The sequence below is a fragment of the Acanthochromis polyacanthus genome, chromosome 2 (assembly GCF_021347895.1).
Source record: "Acanthochromis polyacanthus isolate Apoly-LR-REF ecotype Palm Island chromosome 2, KAUST_Apoly_ChrSc, whole genome shotgun sequence".
Lineage (NCBI taxonomy): Eukaryota > Metazoa > Chordata > Actinopteri > Pomacentridae > Acanthochromis > Acanthochromis polyacanthus.
In genome coordinates, this window is record NC_067114.1 from 39,562,492 (window position 1) to 39,590,455 (window position 27,964).

Genomic DNA, 27,964 nt, shown 5'->3' on the forward strand with positions numbered 1-27,964 from the left:
ACCAGAATGATAACTGATTCTTTATTTTGAGTTTTGTTTTTTAAAGAAACAATTAGTGTAAGTTCTCTGATTGCAGCGTATTAATGCCAGTAAATTACATTTCTTTGGGTTGTGGACAAAACAAGACATTTGTTATCTTGGGCTTTAGGAAACACTGATTAACACTGTCACCATTTTCTGACATTTTTGTAGAACAAACAACTAATGGATTAATGGAGCAAATAATTGCAACACTAACTGACAAGGAAATTGTTAGTTTGATCATTCTAAACGCTGGCAAAGGGTAAGCTAATTAAATCAACGTCAGATGATTCACTGAGAAAATAAACAGCACATTAATCAATAATGAAAATAGTTTTTTGTGGTTGTCTGTTATTTTGATGAATTAAATCTTTTCTTTTTAAAAATTAGCTATCTTGTCAGATAACCAGATTTTATTTTGTACTTTTCGGGTTTTGCAGTGTGATTGCACTACACATATTAAAATGGGAACTTTTCTGGGTGCCAAATATGCTAATGATAAATAAAGTGCTGGATACTGCAAGAACAATCCTGTTTCTCTGTTTTTTTTATCACTCCTCACTGGACCCAGAAGCTGTTCTGGTTCTCTACTTGCAGGTCGTACAAAGCTCTTATTTCTGCTGAAACCGTCCTTTGTAGAAGTTGGTTAAACACAGACTTTCAGGTGATTATACACTTAGGAAAATGTAATTATGAGTATTATATTCCGGTTCTGACAATAGACCCCTTAAATCCCACATACTGGACCTTTAAGAACAACTTCCTGTTGACTAACTGGCTACTGGCTGAAGCTTTCTGTTTAAATTAATGTACAGACATGAGGATCATATCTATCTTCTTGACTAGCTACGACTTCACATGAAACCCGAAAGTGAAAAGAAATATCTTTTTTTTTTTTTTTACCCCCAAATGTTTCCCAAGCTACATATTTATTATACAGCTGAAAGCCTCACCTGTCACAGAAGGAGGAGGTCAGGGTGGAGGGATGGTCGACAAAAACGGGATTTTTCTGTTTTCTTCTTGTTGGAAGGTGACAGTTTATTTTTTTGTTCCGTTTTAACCCAAACCATGTTCCCTTTTGAAACTTAACCACCTAGTTTTTTGGGTTGTTTTTTTTGCAGTTTTGGGGGGAAATGACACGTGTCGAAATGCTTATGCTCATCGTTTGTACAACAGTCTCTGTTATTCATTAAACCAGCAGGTTTTTTAGGATAATCTTATTTTCCAGCTTGTGTTTTTAAACATTTCTTACAGCTGCAACTCTTGGCTCAAACTCCCACAGGTTAAATTGAGCTAAATGAATACTTTTAGGGTTGCCTGACTCTGAAAACTCTCGTATACTCTCTTGTTTAAATATATGAAGACCTTCACTGTTTCAATCACCAGAAGAAATACTGTCTTATATTTGGATCAGTATGGTAATTTGGGAAGAAAAGCTGAAGTCCTGAAGATTTTTCTTTTACATTCTGACTTTGAGACTCTGGCATTCATCCAACTCTTGCCTACAACATTGTTTGTTTGTTTTTTAAATAATATATTTTGTCTGTTGTCTAAGGGCCAAACAATGAACTACACCCTCAACTGGATTCAAATGTTATCAGCCCAGTAAATGCCAAATAAAAGTTGTCATAACTCCCTTAACTAGAAAAGTACTCAGAGAGCACAGTACTCTGTCAAGGCTGTTCATTCCTCCACGGCATTGTCAGAAATACTAGCATTTATTTGATAGTTACTGACAATCAGAAATCACGGTAACATAGAATGTGTCCATTTAATGTAGATGTACCCACAAACAAAATGACCTTGCACTGAGCACAGGTGTGTGTGTTATACGTGCGTACCTTATGTACGGATACCGAATCATGTGACCTAAATATGTAGCAAACACCCCCACAATTTAATCAGATGGTCCTTCTATGATTTCCATCAGATAAGTTCTGATAAGTCTGCAGCGGTTGATTTGTAGCAGGATCACAATCATGTGATCGAGTAGTGTTCACTGGTTGTCATAGTTACAGAGACACAGCGCCTCTATCTCGCAATGATACAGAAACCTTTAACAAATCCTTGGATCCAGACTATAAGCCGCATCACTGCCAAAATCTAATCAAGTGGTCCTTGTTTCATTTCTGATCTTCCCTGAAAACTTCATCAAAATCCCTTTGGACTATTGAGCTTTCTCTCTCCTCTGTTTATATTTCATAAGTTCTGTACCTTACTATGCTAAGCACTTTGAGATGGCATATATTGTAAATCTGCGCTACACAGATATAATTGAATTTAAAAGCCAAACCCAACTGTCCTTTATGAAAGTTTAGCGATTGGTTTACAACACTTTCAAACCCAACTCCTCAAATTTCGACTCTTACGCTTTTTCAGAAAACATACAAGTCCAATGTTTGGCATCACCACGATTTAGTGAGGTGATGTAGTTCTACGGAGACCAAGTAGTGTGAGGTGGAGGAGGAGGAAGAGGAGGAGGGTGGCGACTTCTAGCTATATGGTAGAAATAAAAGCTATTTAATGTGCAATCAGATGCATTTAGTGTTTTAAGATGAATATTAATGGTTCTCTGTGTAGGATTTAGTGGCATCTTGCAGTGAAGTTGCAGATTATCGACCAACTTCAACCTACGCTAAAAACGCAGAACACCTCCACTAGAACCTGTGTTTGGTTTGTCTCTTCTGGGCTCCTGTAGAAGCATCGTGGATCCTTTGGAAGATGTAAACAACTCATTCTAAGCTAGTGAAAACTCTAACAAAAACAATACATCCCCTTAAATCCAACACTGGACCTTTAAGAACAATATCCTGATGAGTTCTGACACTTTAAGAGATCTACTGTCGCTTCTGGCTTCACCCAGAGAGTTGGGGTGTCGAGCCAAAAAGCGATCATCTGTCAGAAAGTGATTGCAGAGAGTAATTGTCCTTATGCCTCTGTATTATTTTACCTGCTCTGTGCTCTGGATTATAACCAATCTGGTGCTTTTTACTGATTAAAACAGCTTTAAATGACCAATTTAGGTCATTTAACAATTTTCCATCTGCCAAACAGTGACTGCAGCCGGTACATTGTGACAGAAATGTTATTAATGCATCAGAATTACATGTTTTTTAAAATTATAGCCTAGTGTAAGTGCAAAAGAGATTGTTCCTTTATGTTCTATGTGATCTATAACTTGGATTTGTATTCCTGGTTTATGTTCTACTGGCATTATTTATCGTTTTGTTATACAAAGTGCAATCAGGTGCTCTTTGTAGTACAATATGTAATAACATTTTACAGATTTATGGATCTTTTCATGCATTGTTTTACATATTTAAGGTGTATTTTGTGTCTAGTTGTGTGCTTTTGTTTTATTCTGGTGCTGTTTGTAGTTCTATAGAGCTGTAAAATTTGCACTGCTGCCCACAGAAAATAAATATTATAATAAAGTTTATATTATTGTCTGTCAAAACCCACTCATATATCAAGTTAATTACAGTCTAAAGAAGAATATTTGACATCCCAAACAGCTTAAACATCAAAACAATTCAATAATATGGCCTGTAATTGTAAATATCAGGCCGGATTAACCGTTTTTTGGTCATTTAGTCGGTTAAAAGAAACACTTTTTCTTTTTTGATGGACAAACAGTTGTGTGTTTTGTTTGATCCCGATAAGAACAGCTTTAGACAATTATAACTTGGAAAAAAAAACAGCTTTAACGGAAAGAATCCAATCAGTTTTGGTACTAACGCTTTCATAAACCACTGGATCTTATGGCAGATTGTGGAGTGGATCATATTTAACTCTCCTGTTGTCCTCATTTACAGGCATCAAAAAAATATTGTTTCTTTGTTTGAAAAAATATCCCAAAATTCAGCAAAAACAAAATCCCCAAATTACTGAAAATTTGCAAAATCTTCAGGAAGAAAATTCCAATAATTCCTTAAAAGTTTCCCTTTAAATTGAAAAAAAATCCTTCAAATTTGGCAAGAAAATTCTTGTAAATATTTTTTAAAAATGATAAAAAAAAATCTTCCAAAAAATATCTAAAGTGATTACATACAGTATATATCAAGAAAACTTCAAATATTTCCTTTAAGAACATTCACAGAAAAGATTTTTTGTGAATGCTCTTAAGAAGCATTTTTAACATTTCTTTATTTTCCACCAAAAAAAAAAAAATCTAAAATTTCCCAATAATGTTGAAAATGTGGACATCAGAAGTTTCACTGTGAAAATATATTTTTCCACATTTTCAAACTTTAAAATGGGTCTATTTGATCCGCAGGACAACACGAGGGTTAAAACACCTTAACATGTAGCTTTTAGAAGTTTTCGGATCATTAACCACGGTAATAACCACACCAGACTCGTTAATTTCAAACATTTCATTATTTTCTCCACATTAACTTCGAAACAACCTCATAAACCAAAGAGTAAGAAAGAGCATGCTCGGGCATGCAATGATGTCACAACATGATGATGCCACTGGGTGCGAAGTATAAAACATACAGTAGCAGAGAGTTTCTTTTTATATCATTCATAAACTCAGGACATGTCGGTATCCACTGAGAGTTAAAAGCTAGCGTTGTATTTTACACTGCTCTCCACGTCTCACGTAGCCTCGTGTTGCTGGATAAGAGAGACGAGAGGGAGAAACTCACAAACTGACACCAGATTGAGCAGGCTAAACAAACATGCTGAAAAAAATCTCATCCGGCCCAAAAAATAAAACAAACAAACAAAAAAAACCCAGAGAAACGTGTCTGGAAATGACACCGTTAGAAACCCCATTTTTCCCTTTTTGACTGGGAGACAAAACAGTGCATGCCATTTCAGGGGTGGAGGGTGTTGGAGGTGGGTGAGGCGGCAGGGGAGGAGGAGGGAAAAGGGGGTGGAGGATCACCTTTCTGTAAATTTTGAAGGTTATTCGTCTCCTCTTAAGCCTACCCAGGCGGGGTGTTTTGACGTCGGGGGTTGGGTTTAAATAAAGACGGGAAATGAATAAATACGAGGCACTCAGCATTCTCTCTGTTCTTGCAAACTGCAGAAAAGTAACAAACTCTGAATAATAATGACACATACACATATATAGTAGAATTAGTGGTTATAACATAACAGTCTCAAGGCTGTACAAAGGGGCAAGGCTGAATCCTCCTCAGTCTGTCAGCAGTTTAATGTGTTCTATGTTGTGTTTTTTTTGTTTTGTATTTTTAAAGTTTGCGTGCGAATGTGTGTGTTTGTGTGTATGTGTGTGTGTGTGTGTGTGTGTGTGTTTGTGGTGCCACATAAAATTCCCACTCGTAATAAATTCCTCGAGGATTAGACTTGGTCGCTGACATTTGATTTCAAACGTGATATCTTGTGTGTTGTTTTTTTTTTTCCTTAGATTCTGCGATTTTGGTTGGAAAACGTGGAAGTGGAGCGGTGGTGGTGGTGGCGTCGGCGCGGTGACACAAACAGGATGGAGTGCGCACAAATGAAGACAGAACAGTGATGTTAAAGGGATAGAAAATGCACTTTTTAAAACCCCACACAGCCTCATGCAATGGTTGTGTGTGTCCGTGTAGTTTGGAAAAAAGAAAAGAATAAAAGAATAATGACGGAGCCCTTTAAAATGGATCTACTCTTGCAGCATAGTTCTGTACGTAGCGCATAGTGCGAATAGAGACTGGTGGATCGGACTGAGAAGGGGAAAAGGGTTCAAAGGCAAAAAAGGGGAGGTGTTGGGATGGAGTGTGTTCTCTTGGTTAGCATGGTTTTTTTCTCATGATAACCAGGAAACAAAGGGGGGGGGGGGGGGGGGGGGTGTTTGCTATATTCTCGTCTAGACTGGTGGAAAAATGGGCAACACTGCCTGTGCCATCTCCAGTCCATTGACCTGTCGGTGATGGACGACTGGTTTAAAGCTGCGCTCTTTACTTCCTCTTACTTCAACCGCCTCTTTCCTTTTTCCCCTGTATGGTTTGCAAGCTCAAAAATAAGCATTTGAAAAGGAACAGTGCTTTTGTAGAAACTGAAAAGGGCTTGAACAGAGGTGGAAAGACCGGTAGCAACGATAGAAAGGCTCTGCTGTGTCCGTCACTTGGGCTGCGGGCTCCAGTCGAATAGGCAGAATGTCCGTCTCAGTAAGTAATAATATAATATACCGTAGTTATCAATAAGTCTTAGTAGATCTTCATACCTGTATAAGCTTAAATAAAGAAGTGAATGAAAAGAATGGCTACTCCAATATTGAGTAAAATGACCATAACCACCAGAATAGAGCTGGAGCCCTGCGAGAAAAGAGAGGAGAGAAGAAGAGGAAGTTAGTCCAGTTATAGAAAACACATGCAGTTAAATCAGATTATTAGACAGAAATATGAGCCAGAGATTCAACTGCAGCAGACAGATGGCAATTATAAACCGATAAAACACTGGTTCTTGAGGCTAGATTTGCATTAGCATGTAACTAGCATGCTAACAGTACATGCTACTATGTTAGATGGGGCTCCTGAGTGCACATTTAAGCTGCTTCATGACTGAGTTGAGTTAAAACAGTTGCAAAAAAAATGAAAAGTCCTGTTGATTTTTCACACAATTTGGTTCTTTGATAAAAAGTCAAAGCTTGTTGACCTAAAAACATCAAGGGAAATGGTAACTATGGCTCCCAATGTGCATTTCAGCAACAACCGTCCAATCACAGAGCTGAAAATTGCATCATGTGACCTCCTAACTTCAGGCAAGAGCCATTGGAAAACAGAAAAGACATTTTTTTTTTACATATTGTGTGGTCTACACAATAATTAAATTAGTCAGTCTATAAATATTAGGGGTGTAACGAAATGGTCAACTCACGAAACGATACGAAACATGAAACAGGGCTCACGATACGAAATACTCACAATATGAAATAAAGATTAAAGAAAATCCCCAACAGTAGGAAGTTATGCAAAAATCTCATTTTCTTTATTTTCTTCCTTATGCAGACATACAAAAAATAATGCTGTATCAGTAGAAAATAAATGCTCTTTGAAAAAAAATATTTTGCACACGGTTTTTGTTTTATCCGCAATCTTCTCACCGTTCTCTCGTCGTTTACATAGGAAGCCAAAATAGGTCCACACAACCGATTTATTTGACGAAGGAGCGTCAGATAATTCCTCAACCTCGTCTTCCTCCATTTTGAAGTGAGTGTTTTGCTACGGTAGGCGAGGAGGGTCAAAAATAATCAGTCTCAGTGGTGCGCAGCGCCCCTTTGCGTTTTTTATTTCATGCTTATATTTCGTGCGTCTTTGAATTTTATTTTGTCAATTTTTATTTCGCGAAATTTCGTTACACCCCTATTAGATATGGCATGTAATATTGCCTTAATAATTAAACGCGCTAAGTGAATTTATAATACTAAACTTTGGTTCAACATTTGCTGTTTTAAATGCTTAAACTTCTCAATTTCAGCCATTTTACAGCAAAAATGTAATTAAATTGGCTGTGGCTCCTCAACCACGTCAACTATATACATAAATAAGGTTTTTCCAGTGAGGAATAATCTTAAAGTTTCTCTTAGAAGTACCAGAAACATTACAGGTGATAGAGAAAAAGAGCAGCGGGTCTACAAAGTCAGTAAATATTGTAAAAATACCCACAAACATTCTCCTTAAAAATGAAGACAGCAAAAAAATCTGTCAGTTTCTATAGTAGATCTACAAAAGGGACAAATGTTCCGTCTCCAAAATGTACAGAACAACGCGTACAGCTGTGTAATAACTTTCAGTGGTGCAAAAGCAACACTTTAGTTTCTGCAGCTCAGTGAAAGTGTTAAAAGTGCCTCACAAAGGGTCAAAACCGTGAACAACAAGGCGTGTTTAGGCCTCACTGGTGTGATTTATGTGCAAATCACATTAAAATTAATGCAAATTTAGTAAAGACAAGTTCCTCTTGATTACAACAACACCACATGTGTTAATGTTTACTGAGGAGGTGTGATGTAGGGAGGTGAGAAAGAGAGAGAGAGAGAGCCTGATTCTACACAGAGATAGAAGCTGAGGCTCATGGGTATTGTAGTATTCAGCGGCGTTCACCATGAGTGTTGCATCATCCAGGGGAGTCTCATGTTTATGTGAAATAACAAAACCGAACAAACTGTTAGCACAGAAAAACAAGGCTGCTCCAGATAATGTAAGATCCTACAGCTTTACATTATAGTAGTCAGATGGTGCTGAATACTACACCAGGAGCCTGCTGCATGGACGGATTATGAGGTAACAGTCATGTAAAAGGGCCTCTTCACCTCCTTATATAAGAGCAGGCGCTACAGACCTGACAACACATCTTTTTGGTTATTTTGTATCTTTTTGGAGTTGTTTTTGCCTCTTTGTATTTGTTTTGTGTCTTTTTTCCCAGTAATTTTCTGTCTCTTTGTGGTCTATTTGCATCTCTCAGTAATCATGCTATGTCTCTCTGTAGTATTTTTGTGTTGTGTTGTTGTTTTGTGCCTCTATAGAGCCATTTTAAGTCTTTTTTGTAGTCTGTTTGTGTCTCTTCATAGTTTCTTTGAGTCTCTTTGTAGCAATTTTGAATCTCTCTGTGGCCATTTTGAGTCTCTCTGTATGTGTCTTATCTCTTTATGGTGATTTTATAGTATTTTTGTAGTACTTCTGAGTCTCTCTGTAGTAATTATTAGTCTCTGTAGTTAGTCTGAGTCATGTGCTTGTACATGTATTGATCTCCCAAAAAACTAAAGTCAACAGTCATTTCAAACACAAAGGTATCCACTGGGTCAGAGCCCCTCTATTGCTTGTTGTTGTTTGGAAAAGTAATCCAACTTGTGTCTCATTGATGTTTTGTGCCTCTTTCGGGTCATTTTAAGTCTTTTTGTAGTCAGTTTGTGTCTCTTTATAGTTGTTTCAAATCTCTCTGTAGCCAAAGACAGAATCTTTTGGGATCAATATGTTTCTCTTTGTTGCCATATTGTATCTCTTTTTGGTCATTTTGAGTCTCCCTGTAACTGCTTTATCTCTCTGTGGTCATTTTATAGTCTCTTTGTAGTAATTATTAGTCTCCTTGTAGTAATTATTAGTCTCTTTGTAGTAATTTTGAGTCTCTTCGTAGTAATTATTAGTCTCTTTGTTGTTATTCTGAGTCTTGTGCTGGTAAATGTATCGATCTCCCAAAAAGCTTAAGTGAACAGTCATTTCAAACACAAAGGCATCCTCTATTGCTTGTTGCTGTGGGGTGTGAAGGTATAAAGTCTTTACGTCTACATAGCTTTCTGAACGCTTCAATGAATTGCCCATTGGAGCAGGAGTTAACTTCTCTCCTTGTGTTTCATATCTACAGGCTTGTGCCTCTGAAATCTTATCAAAAAACTGGACATTTTCTAACACAGTTTATTCATCGTTTGCACTGATGATTCAACTCGGGAGGGTTTTATGTTCGTCCAGGCTTGGAAAAGTAATCCAACTGTCACTTATCTAACACCGTCTCTGGAAAAATCCAAAACCTTCTTGGCGTTTATCTGATATCTAACTGGTGAGTCACATCATACTCATCATTCTCACTTTCACCCCTTAGAAAACACTGATATCAGTTTCTGATTTATTCCTCTTCTTTCAAGTTGTTGATCAAAATTTTCACAGTGAAACTCTTCAAAACTTCGGGCTTGTCAGCTTTTATTGTGAAAAAGCTGAATTTCATTAACTGGGATTTACTGATGCCTGATGCTTTTAGTTAAGAAACATTTTGAATGCATGACTTTGACTTGTAAAAAAAGCCCTTCAACACTGGTTTTGTTACCTATCTCACCACCATCTGTGTTGCCTTTTGCGTTACTCACACGTTTGTCAGTGTACTATCATAAAAAAACTGTAAGAATTATCTGTTAAATGTGAAAGTTATGAGTTATTGCTACAGGTCCTCATGGAGATAGAGGTGTGTGGACTCACTGAGTTTGATTTGAGGGTGAGATGCTCTCCTTCCTGCTCCAGAGTGATGGGCTGAGACTTTAGGGGAGGGGAGAGGGTGAGGTCCCTGTGCAGCGGCCACTCCTCCAGCTCTGCCCCCACATTCAGGTTGTCCAGCATCTGTACAGAGTCCATGGATCCCTCTCTGACCGGCCGGAGGCCTCGGGATCGCAGCCGGTTGTTTTTGGGGGCCGGGGACTCCTGGCTGAGCCCCCGAGACGTCTGTGTGTCCGGACACTGGAGCCTCATGTCCACCGTATAGTCATTCATCCTCTCCTCGTCCTGCTCCGTGAGGCGCGAGTGGGCCGGGCTCCACCTCAGGGTGCTTTCAGCAGTCCAGCCCCCGGTGAGGCCGTCTAGCCTTTGGTCGATTACAGCATGCTCGTTAAGCCTGTGGTTGGAGGGGTTGTGCTGCTTTGGATGGTGGTTGGAGTAGACATGCTCTCGGGGGTTGTAGCTAGAAGAGACGTGGTCCTTTGCATTGTGATTGGAGGAGATATAATCTTGGGACTTGTGATTGGAAGAAGCATGCTCAGAAGTCTTGTGATTGGACATGTTATGTTCCAAGGCCTTGTGATTGGATAAAATGTGCACCTGCGGCTTGTAGTTGGAAGAGGCATGCTCGCAGGCCTTGTGATTGGTGGAAGAATGATCCCATGTTTTGTGATTGGACGACGAGTACTCCCTCGACTTGTGATTGGAAGAGGCATGCTTGGAGGGCTTTTGGTTGGATAAGGAGTGCTCCCACGCTCGGTAGGAGGAAGCGTGCTCCCGGGACTTGTGATTGGACAGGGATTTCTCCCGCGGTTTGTGGTTGGGTAAAGGGGCTTGCTCGTGGCCGTTGATCTGGCCCTCCTGCTCCTCCAGCAGGGACGGCGTGGTGGAGCGGCTGCTGCCTCCTCGGTCCGGATACATGTCATCAGTCCAGTTGTTGGCACCGCCCCTGGGCAGCTCCACGCCCCGCCCCTCCACCAGCACCTGGATCTCCGCCCCGCCCTGATCGTCCACGGCGCTCTGACGCATGAAGCAAGCATTTCTGGGGCGGTGGGTGTGTTTGGGCGGGCTGTGGGGGGGCGAAGTGGGCACGCTCAGCACGGGGCTCAGATCAGGTGTTATCACAGGCGGCGTGGTGTCCGGAGTGCACAGCTCCGGACTGTCTGTTCCTGTGGAGATGACCTCATGGTCTTTGTCCTTGGCGTCCTGGTGCTTGGGCCTCTGACATTCGAGCCCTACGAGAACAGTAGGAAGAGAAGCGCTGGTGAAGTGATTTGGCAGCGATCCACAGCAGAAACCTACAGTGTGAGCGTGTTTGAGTGTTATTGGCATGCAGGGCAACAAAAGCAGAGGAGAGCCGCAGACAAATGGATCTTGTGCTGCTGGCTTAGAGAGGATTATGGAAGCGAATATATTTGATTTAATTTGAATTCTCGCAGGCTAATCCTTTGTAGTTTGGTGTTTGTTGTGAGATCAAAATATGTATAGTAACACCAAGCCTTGTGCACACTGTACAGCAAGCACTCACAGTTGAAATACATCTTAAGTACAGATACTTATCCATGCCTTTATATAGATTTTACAATAAAATAATGAGTCCAGTTGCATAATTTAGTCACGACTCATGACTAATTGTTACAAAGCAGGTCTCTGTGGGGAAATTTGAAAGGCAGATTACAATAGAAGCAGTGAAGCTGAGAAAAAAGGGTTTAAAGTTTTCAGGCTGGACAGAAAACTGTAGGCACACTGGAAGGTTGTTCTGCTTTCATTTTGTCTTTACAGTCTGATTCATTTACCCCCCAAAAATAATTTGCCATGGGTCCAACAAAATAACTAAAACCTGCAGATATTGCACTGTTCTCCTACCAACAGACTTTTTAAAAAGAAATTAACTTCAGTTTGATTATTGTTTACAGTCCAAAGATGATAAATATCGAGTTTTATATGAATTCAAGATGACACATCACGTGTGTGTGTATTAAATCAGTTTAACCACCAAACCACATGAAATTAAAGTATATGATAGCTACCTTTTAGCAGGACTATAGCTCTTACTTCCTTCTCTGTGAACTGATGTAGGTGCTATTTTATAGAATGTGGAGTAACAAACCGATTAGCCACAAATGCTAATTAATCCGATCTGATAATGTTCACTTAGTAAATACTACATTTACTAGCTGGACAGACAAAAAAATATCTGGTATTCATACAGGATTTTAATTTTCAGCTCAGTTTGTTGTTAGTGCAATATTTTTAAAAGTTGTTTTCACTGAAATTACATTATTATTCCTGCACTATTTTTTTCAAAACAGATAGCCAGAAGTTATAGGGCAGTTTTGACAAATATTAAGACATCTCTTAGCCAAACTGTTCAACAGAAATGTAAGTTACACAGCTCTAATTCCACTGCATTTTTATAATCAACTTTATTAGTAACACGTTCGAGCGTAAATACATGCTTTGAAAGTAGTTTGTTCAAATAAAATCACATTAATTTTACTGGAGGCAGATGATGCAGAACCAGGAGCTACTGCTACTCTGCTGCGTTAGCTGTTAGTTAGCTTGTAGCACCGTTACCACGTTTTATTGTTCTACTGTTATGTTTTTCATGATGCATTATATTATGTGTTTGTGTCATATAACAAGCTTTATTTGTAACATGTTGAAACACCATAATTGATAAAAAAAAAAAATACAAAATCCAGTAAAAAAGAAAAAGTTAAGATGGCTTTAGCTAAGGTTATATCACTAGCCAGTTGAACTAGCCATAGCCAAAGTGCAATCACTGCTGTTTGGTTTTCAACTCTTTTTTTTTTTTTTTTTTTGCTTTTTCCACAAAAAAATACACATTTCTAACACACCATAGTATTTTTTCATTGTAGCAAAGTCTGATTAAATTTGTAGTTTGAATCTAAATAGGCTGTTCTTGCAGCGTTCTTTGTTAGTGAAGCAATGAGCTCGTTAAAGAAGTATATCTGTAAGTAAATGCATGTGATTTAAAGGTATTTTAGAAAAAACTACATGAATTTTACTGCAGTATGAGAATATAAGAGTGGCAGCTGCTGCTACTCTACTATTCTTGGCTAGTTTAGCTTTTAGCAGCACTACAAAATCAACAAATGAGTAAACTAGCTTTAGCTAATGCTTTCAAACTAGCTAGCTTCAACTAGCCCAGTGCTGGGATTGTCCCTTTTTTTTACCGATTAAATTTATATTCTTTGCTTTGGGAACACAAAATGCCTAATGTTTTATAAACATAAAGTCAAATAAAATGTCACAGTCTTAAATTTTGGTCAGATTTGTAGTTTTGAATATTAGCTTAAGCCAGAGACTAAAAAGCTGGCAGTTACTGCTCCTCTGCTAATCTAAGCTAGTTAGCTTTTAGCAGCACTAGTTTATGTAGTGTTGCTTCTGCCAGAGTTTCTCTACATAAAATATACTTTTCTATTATATCATAAAGTTTTCAAACCTCAGGTTTTACCACATGTGTATGTCCTGTGTGGTTTTTTTTTTAGGGCAGCATGTACGTAAGCTGAAGTTTGCTGTAATTAAAAGTCAACCCAGTTCACTCACCATTGCCATAGATGTGAAAGGAGGGCGAGAGCTCTTTGGCAGCTATCCGGGCCAGTCGGCACTCCTCCATGGCCTTCTGCGCCACTCCTTCAGCCGCCTCGGCCTTCCCACGAGCGTGGCTCATTCTGAACAGGACAGGGACAAACACTGAAGTCAAAATCACTGAAGATTTAAAGGTTGTTGATTCTGTATCTGCGGCGTTCTGCTTTGTTTGACCTCATTTAACACCAAAATTGTTGTCCTGCATCCAGGAAAGGAAATCTGATTATTGAAGCTCAGTCATCAACATTTTTCAGCACATTGATTTGGCTGTCTTTTTTTTGCTTCTCTTCTCTTGTTTTGGACGTTTAATTGTTGTTAACACAGAAGAAAATAGGCTGACATGGAGGTAAATGTTTAACAGGCAGGTTTGAAAGGTTTAATTAAAATCTTCTCTATACAAGCACAACAGTCATCAACAAGTATTATTTGTGCTTCAATCCAACAACAAATACTTTCACACAATGTTTACTATGGCCATTAACATTGCATCCTTACTGGTCATATGTTTAATTAGTTATTTTATGTTTTTTGTAGAGTTTTATCATAACACATATATATTTATATTGAATCTTGGTAAACAAATTATTCCATAAATGATATCCTTTCCTGTTAAGTCTGTTGGAAGTTTTTGCATTTGATATTAAATATTAACTCCAGATTCTAGATTTCAAGGTTCAAGACTTAGTTTAATCATCATTATATAACACAAGATTGTATTACAAAATTATAGATGTAGTGTCTTTTTGCTACAAAAAACAAATAATTTATATATATATATATGTGTGTGTGTGTGTGTGTGTGTGTGTATATATATATATTTCTTTTGTGTAATTTTGTTTGAGGTGTTTTGTTGTTTTTAAGAGAGAAGAAAATGGACTGAAACAAAGTTCTGATGAAGTTACAGGTGGTATTTTTCAGATGTGATTCTAACTTCTCTTAAGACATTAAAAACAACACATGTGACTAAACAACTATTATTTCTTGATCTACAATCCAATAAAAATGTTTCTGCATATGACCATGGTCATGAAAAGTGTAGTTTTTTTAAAAGTTTATCTTTTTGTTTATTCTTTTGTAAATCTTTATTAAAAGCATTAATAAAGATTTATCACAACCTGTGGCCATTTAGTAATTAGTTTTTGCACAGAGATTATTTCCGACATGATGTCCATCCGGCTGTTAAAGGTGGTAAAGTTTTTCTCTTTGATATTACAATTTCCCTGATGAAGGCAAAGCACCAAAATGTTGTGCAAATAAAATACCTTTGCAGGTTAGATAGTGTGCAGGAGTCTGATTTGGATGTGCTTGTCCTGCCTCATGAAATAGATACTACAGAGTACCTTTGGTCTCTTTGACATTAAACATTTATTACTCTGAGCAAATATTTATGAGGAGTGTAACACAAACACATGGCCGGATTCGCCTTTTAAGTGTTTCATGGGCAAACATTTGCAGAGGGCCCCCACTGAACCAAAACCAAACCTGCTAAGCTCAAAACAACATTTAAAGCGTCTCAGTTTGTGAATTAATAAATAGATCTGATTTAAAATAATTATGTAGGAGCCACCATAGCTGGTAAAAACTCAGTTGATTGGTTCACAGACCTGTGATGTGACCATGTTATACCAAACCAGATGGTATAAAATGGTGCGTACATCTTACCTTGACATTGCGATCTCTGCTTTCTGCTTGGCGATGTCCGCGGCCTTCTCGGCAGCCTCCACCGCCCGGTCCACCTTCTCTCTGATCTTACTGGCCCTCAGTGGGATCAGGTTCTTGCGTTTTCCGCTCACCAACACGTTCTGCTTGTACTTTCCTTCCTCCTTGGTGCCATCAGGGAAGGTGGTGCATCCATATCCGTGCCTCTTGTTCCCCGCCCATTCGCCAGCATAGTGCAGGCCGTCCGAACGCCGACTCACGCCCCAGCCAGCCCTCTGGTCGCTCCGCCACTCTCCTGCGTACATCTCTGTAACGGTAGCGTCCACTGGGGCTCCCTGCTCGCTCTCGCTGGCATTGGAATGGATGTCGGACGCCGCGGAGCTGACGGTGCTCATGCCGGCCTCGCTGCAGAAGGAGCTCTGCTTGCTGAGCTGACTGGCCAGAGAGCTTTTGGACTCGGAGCGCCGAAGCTTGAGGCCACTCAGGATGGACTGCCGGAAGCGTCCTTTTCGCTTCCTTTGGCGTTCGGCCTCACTTGGAGCCGTCAGGGCGAAGCCGCCCCGCCCCACCGGGCTCCCTGCCAGCCCGGCCACCACCCCATCTGTGGGTGTGGTGGCAGCGCCGTCCTCCAGCGCAGCCGGAGGGCCGTGGCTGTGCTCGGAACGGAGGGAGTTTATGGATGTTCGCAGGGGGAAGAGTATGACAGCCGCCATGCCGTACGGGACGCTCTGCCGTACTCCGTAACCATGACGCATCCCTCCCAGCCACTGGCCTTGGTAGGTTCCTGAAAGTGAAAGTGAGAGTCAGACATGAGCTGTGAGCTGTAAAAAAAAAAGTACATTACAGTGCCCACGATAAATCACTACTCTCTAACCATCTCAAAGAACATTTTATAGATGCCAAGATGACCTCAACTTTCTGAGTCTGAAACCTTAATGTACTACTGAGTGCCACTGAGCTTCTGCAGGCTCAGTATATTAGTAGTTTGGCTCAGTGGATGTAGATCTCAGGTATGTCTGCCACGTTTTCAATATGGTTTTCACCTCCCCTTCCATTATCGATGTGTTGCCATCTTCACAATGCCCTGTACTAAAGGAAACAACCTCCCAGCGTTTGTGCAATAACTCAGGAATGATAATGAGGTGCAGTCAGACCATTCTCCAGTGCTAAAACATCCATCCATCCATTCTCTATACACCGCTTTATCCTCACTAGGGTCACAGGGGGTGCTGGAGCCTATCCCAGCTGACTCGGGCGAAGGCAGGGGACACCCCGGACAGGTTGCCAGTCTGTTGCAGGGCTACATATACAGACAAACAATCACACTCACATTCACACCTATGGTTACACCTAGAGTAACCAATTAACCTCAGCATATTTTTGGACTGTGGGAGGAAGCCGGAGTGCCCGGAGAAAATCCACGCATGCACAGGGAGAACATGCAAACTCAGTGCAGAAAGATCCCAGGCCGGGATTTGAACCGGGGATCTTCTTGCTGCAAGGCAAAAGTGCTAACCACTACTACACTGTGCAGCCCAGTGCTAAAACAGAGCTGTGGAAATAGACTGTATACCATTCAGAGGAATGTCACATATATCAGTATCTAACTGCTACAAAGCTGTATCAGAACCCCAAACTTTTGAAATTCAAGCTATCTTTAAAAAAAAGCGCAAATGACACCATTCACTAGAGTCAGAAAATGTAAAAACAGAAAGAATTGTTGATTTTTCAGCTTTCAAGTTAACAAATACTGTGTGATGTTTGGAAAATTGAGCAAATCTAAGCTTAAATTCATGATATTTGGTCAAAATCACTGTGTTCTGCGTGTCTCATTTGAACATTAGCTAAAAATGGAACGTTTGCACAAGATCCTGTAAAATAAACAACTAAAATATTCTGCGCTCCTTCACACAACTGAAAAACCATTAATAGCTCAGTCTGAGAGTTTTCGGCTGAACTGCAGGAAGTGTATACACATAGTAAAGATGAGGCATGTATGGAAACAAATCAAACATGTAAACAGTAAAATATCTGCAGCAAGTCACCTGGGCACTTGGAAAAATGTTGTACATTCTGATTCCATGTTTATTTTTGTTAAAGAAATTCAACATCTTTTCTTTTTTGTAATATCTGGAGTCATCGTGCACAATACACATTTCTGAGTTCTCTCTACTTCTAGTCATGGTTGTGTTGTTTCCATAGAGGTTTATACTGCAGTGCAAATGAGGGTAAAGTGAGTAAAAATGTGGCAGGAGCAAAATACTCCCACAAACTGTCTGGAGTTCAGAGGGTTAAATTACAACCAGTTGTAGCCTCAAAACTTCCATTAAATGAAACAGAAGCTCAACGCTAAAAGCTTCTCAAGGTTACGGCTGAATGCAGGACTCACTGGAGATTTTACAACCTTCCATCAGCCTAAAAATGTTTCCCCTCATGTGGACTCAGAAAAGAGACACAGATAATAAACCTCAATCTTCCTCGATCCGTGTGAGGAAGACGTTCAGAGACGAGCGACTGATCTAAAAGATTTGTGTTCATCCGGTTTTATGTGAACGCCAGCAAGAAAATCTGTAAAGTGCTATTGTGCCAAACTGAGGCATATTGGCACAACATGAAAGCTCTGAAAATAAACGAAGGAAACCCAGTTATTTAGCATTTTAAAAGGAGGCCAATGTGTGGTGTTCAGTGAGTGAATCTTTATGCCTGAGCTGGTAAAGGTTCAGCAGATTAGATGGAGGTAGGAAGATAAACAAATAGAAGAAACTAAACAAAAAAAAATACTAACACCCAGACCAACTGGAAACAGGCGACCTCCTGGGAGAAACTTTTAAACAGGTCTACAGCAGTCAGAGGTCTTACACTCGCCAGCCTCTCATCAAATCCCGCCGGTGGTTCAGAACAAGAGGTGAAGCAGCTCCAGAGTCAGCTTCATGTTTCTGGGCAGGAAACTCGACAGCCTCCTGTTCACCTCGCGAGCTTGTCAGATTCACTTACAGCAGAGCTCAGCTGCTCTTGCTGACAAAGCTGCAGAGGTTTTTTTTGTTATGAGAGATGTTTTAACAGCTGTCTACACTCGCTTCGTGCAATTTGGGCTCTGTGTTTCCTGCTACTACTGACTCAGTGTTAAAAGTAATCAATCAGGAAAGGTGACTGAAACTGGAGCCACGAGTAACGATTATTTGCTCAATTAAATGGGCAATCTGGAACAATACAATAAAGCTGTGTCTTCAAGTTGCTTCTTTTGTCCAAACAGCATCCAAAACTAAAAGATGATCAGTTTATAGTGGCACAAAACACAGAAAAACAGCAAATTTACAGAGAACGTGTTTTTACGACAAATGATTATCCTAATGACAGCCAGTAGTTTGGATTTACTGAGTAATTAGATAATTGTTTCAGCTGTAACTGAAACCAAAGTCATTGATCATTCATACTAAATTTGAACGGCGACACTGGTTTAAACACTAGCATCAGGTGTAAATCTGTTATTTTTCTGCCCCAGTTAGTTTATTTCTTTTGCACCTTTCAGAACTGCAGTTAGAAGGTGCTTTAAAAAAAGAGCAATGATAAAATATTAAAAAAGACATTTTAAAACATTATGCAAATGATTAAAAGCAGATAAAACCTAGTAAAGGTTGCCACATATTGATTTTAATCCTATAGCACTTACATTATTCATGTCACGATGTATTCAGTTCAGTCCAAATTGACAAACACTCAATGTCAGATTGTCAGAAAAATGGGATCATGTGGACACAAATTCGTACTTTGTGTTTTTAAATTAATATTTGAAAACATGAAGGGTCAAGTTTCACAAGATATTGTTCTCACACAAAAATGGATAATATGTCTGATTATATTTATAATTCTCTTGGAGACGAAACTCCAAGCAAAACAATATAAAACTCAGCTCATTAATTTAAATTGGAAGAAACATTATTTACACTTTGCACTGCATTAACACCTTTTTGGGCGGCGCCACATGCATTAGCAAACACTTATTTACACACCCAGTGGGTTTATTAGCTTCAACATAAATTTAAAGTTGTGTGTGTGGTTACCTGATGACTCTAAGTGCAAAATTTCCTCTGTTTTAGCTCCATTTTGTGTCTCCACCAGCTACGGAGAAAAATCTGCCTCTTTAGCTGCCAAACCCAAAAATTCAGGTTTGTTAACGTTTCCTGAACCTCAAGCAAAGTTAGACTCAGCCAGTGACTAAGGGATACTTTATCGATAGTAAACCAAATCAGCAAGTGTTACTAAAATTTCAATCTGATAAATCACATGGAGCTACTTCTTAGTTTATTTACCTCCTCTCATATGAACCAGTTATTAGAATAGTTCACATCAGATCAGGAAAATATCTCAGCCTTATGCAGGAGTCCGCAAATATATTAAGTGTATACACAAAACATGTTCTATTTATTTTTTATATGAATGTCAAATAAAATATCTTACATTTATTTTCTCATAATGTGTTGTAATTTAGCAACACATGTATCTGCATTTAAAAAAAACAGAGTGTTTAGAAAGAGCTTTGGCCAACAACACAAAAGCAGGAAAGCTGAAAACTAGCTTATCAACAGTTAAGATAAATTCGAAACGAAAAGACTACAGACGCAGAAGTAAAAGAAAGCAATAAAACCTTCATAGTCAAGTCACTGCTACCAACATAGAGCATTCAACCGCTGGAGAGTCAAAGTGTTTTATAATAAAAAACTAAGACTGATGTCTTGAATCTACCGAACAAGATTAAATGTTAAAGACCCGAAATTGTTGTTCAACTTGTAAATGTGTGTGACGAATCTAAATATCAAGGTAGAAACACTAAAATACAAAATCCCAGGAGTCAGCACAGCTACAGCAGTCGCCTCTGTCTGCAGGCCCAGTGAGCAGAATAAATCCTAACTAGCAGACTTCATGTAAAGTGTTATTCCTGTTAATATTTTTCTTGTTGCTGGTTTTCAATCACTCTTGCTTTGCCCTTCACTTTGCTCGGAGTGAACCTACCAAGCGTTATTGCCCCCAACAACATAACAAACCCCTCCACAGGCTAAAGTGTCGATTCTTTAAGGGGGGTATTAAATATCTCATCTGGCCCGGGAACGCCCTGGTATCCCCAGGAGAAGCTGGAAATCGTTTCCGAGGAGAGGGATGTGTGGAACGCCCTGCTTGGCCTGCTGCCACTGTAGGATGGGTGTGGCTCATGTCAGTAACATTACCGCTGTCGACCATCATTCTGCTTTGTTGGGAGGTCGGGAACGTTGTAATTACAGATTTGAAATGAATGTGCTGATTACTTTGTAGGAAATGACGCGAGTCTGTGTGTCATCAGTGCATTGTCTGATTCACAGTGTGCTCTACTCCACACAAGCTGCAGACAATCAGCGCAGAAAGGCACAGCTTTTGAGGAAGATTTATCTGTATTATGTTTTTCTCTTTCCTCACGCTGTCCAAAGATCTAAATGCATTTAGAAAAAAATGTTTTCTCACTTTAGTGTTTGGTGTTAAGATAAAACTTTATTAATCCCAAAGGAAATTCTTGAAGGAAATCTGTGCTATGGAGAGCAGCGAGCAGCGAGCCTGTGGTTTTGTTTAATTTAGAGAATGTTTATTCTGGAAAGTTGACGGAATTAAGCAGTTGCAGTGTGAGAGTTCTATTAACTTCATGTCTAATGGAAGCTATTAAACCACAAAACCCAACAGAAATGCTCAGAAGCTGCAGAGATGTAATTTATTGTATATTAACGGCATAAATACTATGAATATTACTATGTGGTTCTGCTGCATGTGGGGCTTATTGTAACTGTCCGTGGTGCTGAAATCAAACTCTCTCCCAGGCTGTTCTCTGCCCTTCTTTTACTGTTTGCTGGCCTCTCTGCATCATCCATTATTATTAGTGATACACGTATATATCTATGTATATCTATCTATCTATCTATCTATCTATCTATATTTTTTTTTTCTCTTTAATTCCCAAATCATAATCCTTCAGAAAGCCATTCAAGCCTCCAAAAACCCGCAAATAGGATTACCGTGTCCCAATTTCATGCATACTAGTAGCATTATACAGCATTTTCTGTCATCTAATTTCATAGGATGCTGTTTTTGCAGTCGGTACACAAGAAATTGTAGTTTGCAAAGTCAGAGCTGGACTGATAAGAGTCCAGAAAGAGAAAAAGAGAAATTTAAATAGATGAGATCAACCTCTGGCTTTTACCATTTAGTCTCTAGTTTTATGGTTTTTAATCTACATACATATATTTAAAACTTTATAATTCAGTTTTTTTTTTTCTTTTTTTCATGTGCATGGTCAGGAAAGTGACTGATTGACACAAACAGCTGCCCTGGAACCTTGAAAACCAAAGCTCAAGATGTCATTTTTTCAAATTAGTTATTTTTGTGTTCAATAATTTGTCACTGCAGGAGAATTTTATACATTTCTTTGGACATTTTAAGCCTTAGCCTCACTCCAACCACAAATTCTCAAAATCTTGGTCATAAATGACATTATCTCCCTTCATAGACCTTTAACTGTGCAGTAGTCATTTAGCTTGTTTACCATTGTTCCAGCTTCATTATGACTACATCATGTAGGACAGGAAATAACCTCATAAGCGATGTAAGTGTGTAACCTTTGCCTCTTCCTGCTGTAATTACAGTAATTACATCAACACTGTTAATGCCTTCTTCCTTGTGTCTTTGCAGTCACTTTTACCTCTTTGCCTTTTGATTTTTTATGTTTCTTGTCCTTCGTTGTTTTGTGTTCCTTTATGATTGTTTTACTTTGCAGTCGGTTTCTCTCACTGTGAATTTTTGGCTTGTTTTGTGTCACTTAGTGGAAGGAACTGCCATGAATTTTTGTTTCTTTGTGCTTAGTTTCCATCACTTTATAGACATTTTTGTCTATAAGTGGTCATTTTGTGTGTATCGTTGGACTCTTTTTGCATCTCTTGGAGGTAACTTGTGCCTCTTTGTAGTTGTTTTGTGTTTCTGTAGTCATTTTTTGTCACTTTGCCTCTTGATTTTATGTGTTTTGTGTCTCTTTGTGGTCATTTTGGATCTCTTTGTTATTGTTTGGTTTTCTTTGAGGTCACTTTTACTTATTTTGTAGTTGTTTAACACTTTGCAGCTTTTTTATATCATATTTGTGAATTTGTAATACTGTCTTGTTGTTTTTGTGCCTTGTTGCTATTTAGTGTCTCTGTGGCTGTGTTAGATTGTAGTCGGTATCTCTCTCACTGCATTTTTTGTTAGCTATGTGGTCATTTTGAGTCTCTTTGTAACTGAAATACATTTCTTGCATGTAACTGGCAAGTGCATTACACTATAAACTATGAGTCCTGGATTCAAATGTTGTCTCTTTGTGGTCATTTTGCATCTTTCAGTAGTTGTTTTGGTTTTCTTTGTGGTCACTGTCTTTTATTTAGTAGTTGTGTAGCACCTTTTTACATCTCTTTGTGTTTTTTTGTGCATTTGTAGTAATTTCTGCCTTGTGTTTGTTGTGTCTTGTTGTTATATAGGGTCTCTGTGGTTGTCGTAGACTGTAGTTGGTTTGCCTCTTAGTGGATTTTTTGTTAGTTTTCTGTCTTTGTGATATACACTTTGTAATCAAATTCTGTTTCTTGCATGTAACTGCAAGTGCATTAAACTATAAATAGTGAGTCCTGGATTCAAACGTTGTGTCTCTACTGAACCAGAATCCAGTCAAGTATCCTGTATTTTCACCACCCTGCTGGTCCAATATGCTTCCTCCGATCCAGAGCTGTCCATGGTGCTGAAACCAAATCGGGCCTGCCTGCTGCTCACACGAGGCTGCCTGTGGCCTATAATGTGGTCTTATTATTAGGCTGTTATCATTTTTAATGAGCGCTCGCTCTGTTGACAGGCAGCCAGTGTGTGTGTGTGTGTGTGTGTGTGTGTGTGTGTGAGATGGAGGAAACCTGCACATTTATTGGGTTGTGGAAAATGTGTCAGCTCGTGCGTGCTATATTCATCTGTCGGCGGTCTTCCACGTGAGCGGAAATGAGAGGAGCTGTCGCGTGACGCAGTATCTTTTCCCCTCTCTACACTGTCTCCAAACGGAGCACGCAAAAGACGGCCGCGGCCTTAAAGCTCTCGCTGGGAGCCGCTTGAAATATTTCCAACATCGAGCACCGACACGCACCATATTTTCACCCCAGCAGCATCTCTCAGTGACCTCCATCATCCGGGTCCTCAGAGGGAGGGCTCTGCTTATCAAACGGCCTACATTACAAGTGAGGGGAAAAAACAGAGATTGGCAGCAGCAGAGAGCCAATCGGAGAGCGGCAGAGCCTCGAGCTGGTCTCCAGTGACACGCTGACCTGCTGTCTCCGCGTTGCCATAGAGACCTTGCATCACAGAGGGAGTGATGCAGGGGGGAGAAGGTGTGTTTTGATAAGAGTGTGTTTCTAAACAGGAGTGATGGTTTAATTTCTAATATTAGACACACGTCCTGTTTTTACAGCGGCTGTTGTTTAATAATCGCAAACTGACTGCAGGTGATACACACATCTTCATGTACAGCGTCACAACACCTCCACACACAACCTCATAACAACCCCACCAAAACCTCACAACACAACACCTTCACACAGCGTCACAACACCTTTAGAGTTTCACAACACATCTACACACAGCCTCACAACACAACACCTCCACACACAGTTTCGTAACACTTTCACACACAGCTGCACAACATTTCAAAACAGCCTTGCAACACCTTCACACACAACCATGCAACACCTCTACAGTCTCACAACACTTTCACACACAACCTCACAACACTTTCACATACAGCTACACAACACCTTCACACACAGCCTCACAACATCTCCACACACAACCTCATAACAACCCCACCAAAACCTCACAACACAACACCTTCACACAGCCTCACAACACATCCAAAACAGCCTCATAACACCTTTACGGGTTTCACAACACAACACCTCCACACACAGTTTTGTAACACTTTCACACACAGCTGCACAACACTTTAAAACAGCCTTGCAACACCTTCGCACACAACCATACAACACCTCTACAGTCTCACAACACTTTCACAAACAGCTACACAGCACCTTCACACAGAGCCTCACAACATCTCCACACACACGGCACTACAACACCATCACAAACAACCATACAACACCTTGATATACACAATACATCTACACACAGCCTCATAACACTTGCACACACAGCTGCACAACACCAATACAAACAGTCGTACAAACCTCTACACACATAAGAGCATCTTCATTTACAGCCTCACATCTCCATGCTTAACTGTTTGAATTCAGCTTGTGTCTCCAGGGTTTTTTGTGGTTGTTTTGCAGTTGTGTTATGTCTTTGTACAGTTGTTCTACATCGTTGTGTGTCGAACTGCAGTCATTTGCATATGTTTCTGAATTCTTCGTGTCTCTTTTAAGTCATTTTACTTTCTTTTGTAGCAGTTTGATTTGCTTCTTTAGTTGCTGGGCATTTCTTTGTAGTCTCGTGTTTCTGTTTTGTTGCTTGATTTGTGTCTTTTGTCAATTTTTTGCCTGTCTTTGTCGTGAAATTTGTGGGTGCTTTGTGTCTGAGTTTTCTTGATTGTTTTGTGTGTCTTTGTAGTCAATTTATTGTTACTTTGCACCTTTTAGTGTTTCCTTGGAGTCATCTGTATTTTTTATGGTCATTTTGTGTTGTCTTGTAGTTGTTTTGCATCTCTTGTCACTCATTTTATCACTTTGTGTTTTTATTTTTGGTGCGTTTTGTCACTGCTTTGTGCCTCTTTGTGGTGGTTTTGTGTCTTTGTCGTCACTTTATTTCTTTTTTGTAACTGTTTTGCGCATTTTTGTATTCCTTTGCGTTCATGTCTATCTTTCCTTTTTGATTGTTTTGTATCTTTATCACAATTTTTGCACGATTTTGTGTCTTTTTGCTGTTCGTTGTTTTCATTTTACTTCCTAGTTGTTTTACATGACTTTTCAGTCAATTTGCATCTGTAGTTGTTTTGCATCATTTTGTATTCAATTTGTGTCTACATGCAGATTTTTTTGGTGTCTTCACTTCTTGGTTTTTGTGTCTTTGTGTCTTTTTTTGTTTCTTTCTGTGACATCTTGGAGATGAAGCTGAACTCACAGATGCTGCTGTTGAAAAACAGCAGCTTAACTGTATTTAGTTTCTGCTGAAGGTGATGAGAAGTTCCCAGACCAAAGCTTCCTGTACAACGGATACACACTGGTTCTTCTTTACATATTACACTCAATATTTTATTGCACACTATACAAAGTATGGCCTCCTGACCCCCTGGGCCCCTGGTGCGGCGCTCGGCAGGCCTCTTCAGTAATCTATCTGTGCATGTGGATGTGACCTACATATTATTTATGTAGCCTGCATTGGAGATGTGTTACAGTGGGTGTCAGCAGCAGGCAAAGTAAGCAAGTTGCTCCACTTGCAGCCTGAAAATCAGTTTGTGGGGCACGCAGAGACGTTTTGTTCAGAGGAGTCAAACCCGACCGATCTGATCTCTAAACTGGTGCTTAGTGGGTGAATAAAGTAAAGCACAGTCTGCTCAGCATCCTTACCTCCATCAGAGTAGGTTTCAGTGCCGTATCCATCCTGCAGCCCGTTGCTCCACGTCCCCTCGTATCGGGCGCCACTGGCCGTGCTCTCCAGCTGCCCGTAGCGACCTTTGAACCCCTGCGTCCACTCCCCTCTGTACTCCCAGCGGCCCTTGCTCTCCACGCCGATGCCATGCCGCTTTCCCTGCGCCCAGGTGCCCTGGTAGCTGTTCCCGCTGGGCCACGTGTACACGCCCAGGACCTCGAAGCCGTGGCTCCAGGCGCCGGCGTACTCGCCCTGACCCTGGGGCCCCGTGCAGACCCCTCGGCCATGGGCCTTACCCTGCTCCCACCCCCCGCAGTACGACCCCCCGTCATCAAAGTCAAACCTGCCTCCAGTGGACATGCATGAAACAGGTTTAGGCAAATCCTTAGAACGTCAAGAAACAGAAAAAACAAGGGCCCGGTTCACTCAGAAGGAGCAAGGAGGGAGGAGGCCTCGTCTGGATCAGGTAGCATGGAGGTGCAGGGCCTCGACTCTCCCTCTCCTCTTAGTTTAGGATGCAAAACACCGGCTCCTCGTTTTAGAAACAGCAGGACGCGGCCCGAAGAGCATCGCCTTACGACAGAGAAGCAATCCGAGCCTCAGCGATGGGTCTGGAATGACGAACGCAGCGGCCGTGCATGCTGCTTCCCATGGGCATGCAGGCTCAGAGTGCTTCTCATCCTCCTCCTCCTCCACTTCCTCCTCCACCTTCCTGCTCCACGCAGGCCTGTCGCCTCGGCCGTGCAGCGGGGCGCTCCAGACAAGCGAGGTCTAGGCTTTTCCAGCAGTCCCACAGGCCCTCAGAGCGGCGGTGGCGGCAGCAGCGACCAAGCTCGGCTCAATCAGACATTAGAGCATCCCCACCTCTGCCGCACCGGCACACAGATACAGGACAGGGATGCTGCCGCTGCGCTGGTACGCCATTTAAAAAAAAAAAAAAAAACGAGCAGAGGAGCAGGGAAGTTGAAGATATTTCTCTATAGCATGGCCTGGAAACAAGCAATCCAGGCTAACGCTCAGCAGACACACACATCCAAACACACTCGCACACACGCCTCGGCAGACATAACGGAGTGTGAATATCTCCTTCCCTTTTCCTCCCTTCTCATTCTCTCTGCTCGGCTGTGATCTAAAGACGACTCTCCCTCCTGAAGAAGATGATGAGGATGCAGGAGCAGCAAATAACAAATTATTCCTCCTCTTTTCCCTTTGTCCTCTCCATCCCAGTGCTCGCCTAAATCTGGATTGTTGTGGTAATATCCCAATTCCACCAAGTCATCTGTCCTCTCTTGTTTTTCGGCCTCTCTCTCTCTCTTTCTATCTCTGCCTCTCTCTCTCTAAAATCTGCTCATTACAGGACTGTTCCACCCCAGCCAATACCCCTCCCCCACACACACACATACACACACACTGAACACACACTCCTTCTCGCGGCTCTTAAAGAGATAGAGACAGAGGGATGGTGCGAATAGCTGCATGTACGAGGCTCGCTTCCCTTTCCCGTTGGGGATACAGGCTGCTTTTCCTAATTATCCAGCCTCATTTCAACCCTCTCGCTCTCACACTCCTCCTCCCAGATGGAAATCTGGTCAGTCAGCAATCTGTTTTCCTGATAACGGGAGGTTTTGTGCGCTCACTGATCCCGTGCCACTCTCTCCCCTGCTAATTGTTGTTAGTCTTTTTTACAGCTGTTAGCTTTTTTTCCGCTTGTCATCTTGAAAGACAAATCAATGGAGTGTAGCTGTCACTTCACTGAGCTTCACTGAGCAATAAGACCACAGACCTGCAAATAAATGAGAGCGTGGGGTGAAAATGCAAGAACTTAATCACAAGCAAACACAGACGTCTTCACTTTTGGAGCGTTACAGCTGGTGACTATTTTACTAATCAATGACTGATATTGGAAATCTGTGAGTCACTGACCTGCTGGATTCAAACGATGAACAGAAACTATCGGAGAAGAGATAATACAGTTAAAATTGAGGTAAAAAGTGTCTCAGAATTTTCCAGGTACTCCAACTTATATTCATATTTGCAGTAGGAAATTGCTCGACAGTCCACCTTCATTACACAGATAATGAGCATCAGAAACACATAACTAGAGCAAATAAAGGTCACTAGGAAAATAG

General features: G+C 40.5%; 1 protein-coding gene across 1 annotated transcript; it reads right to left on the minus strand.

Annotated features, from left to right (window-relative positions):
- Nucleotides 1-4,382: 4,382 nt before the first annotated feature.
- jph3a (junctophilin 3a) lies at nt 4,383-27,239 on the minus strand. Its single transcript, XM_022212763.2, has 5 exons — nt 25,814-27,239; nt 15,222-16,002; nt 13,518-13,642; nt 9,933-11,179; nt 4,383-6,284 (listed from the first exon to the last, which is right to left on the minus strand). Exons 1-5 carry the CDS (start codon nt 26,193-26,195, stop codon nt 6,204-6,206), a joined length of 2,616 nt encoding a protein of 871 aa, XP_022068455.2. The 5' UTR covers nt 26,196-27,239; the 3' UTR covers nt 4,383-6,203.
- Nucleotides 27,240-27,964: the final 725 nt, after the last annotated feature.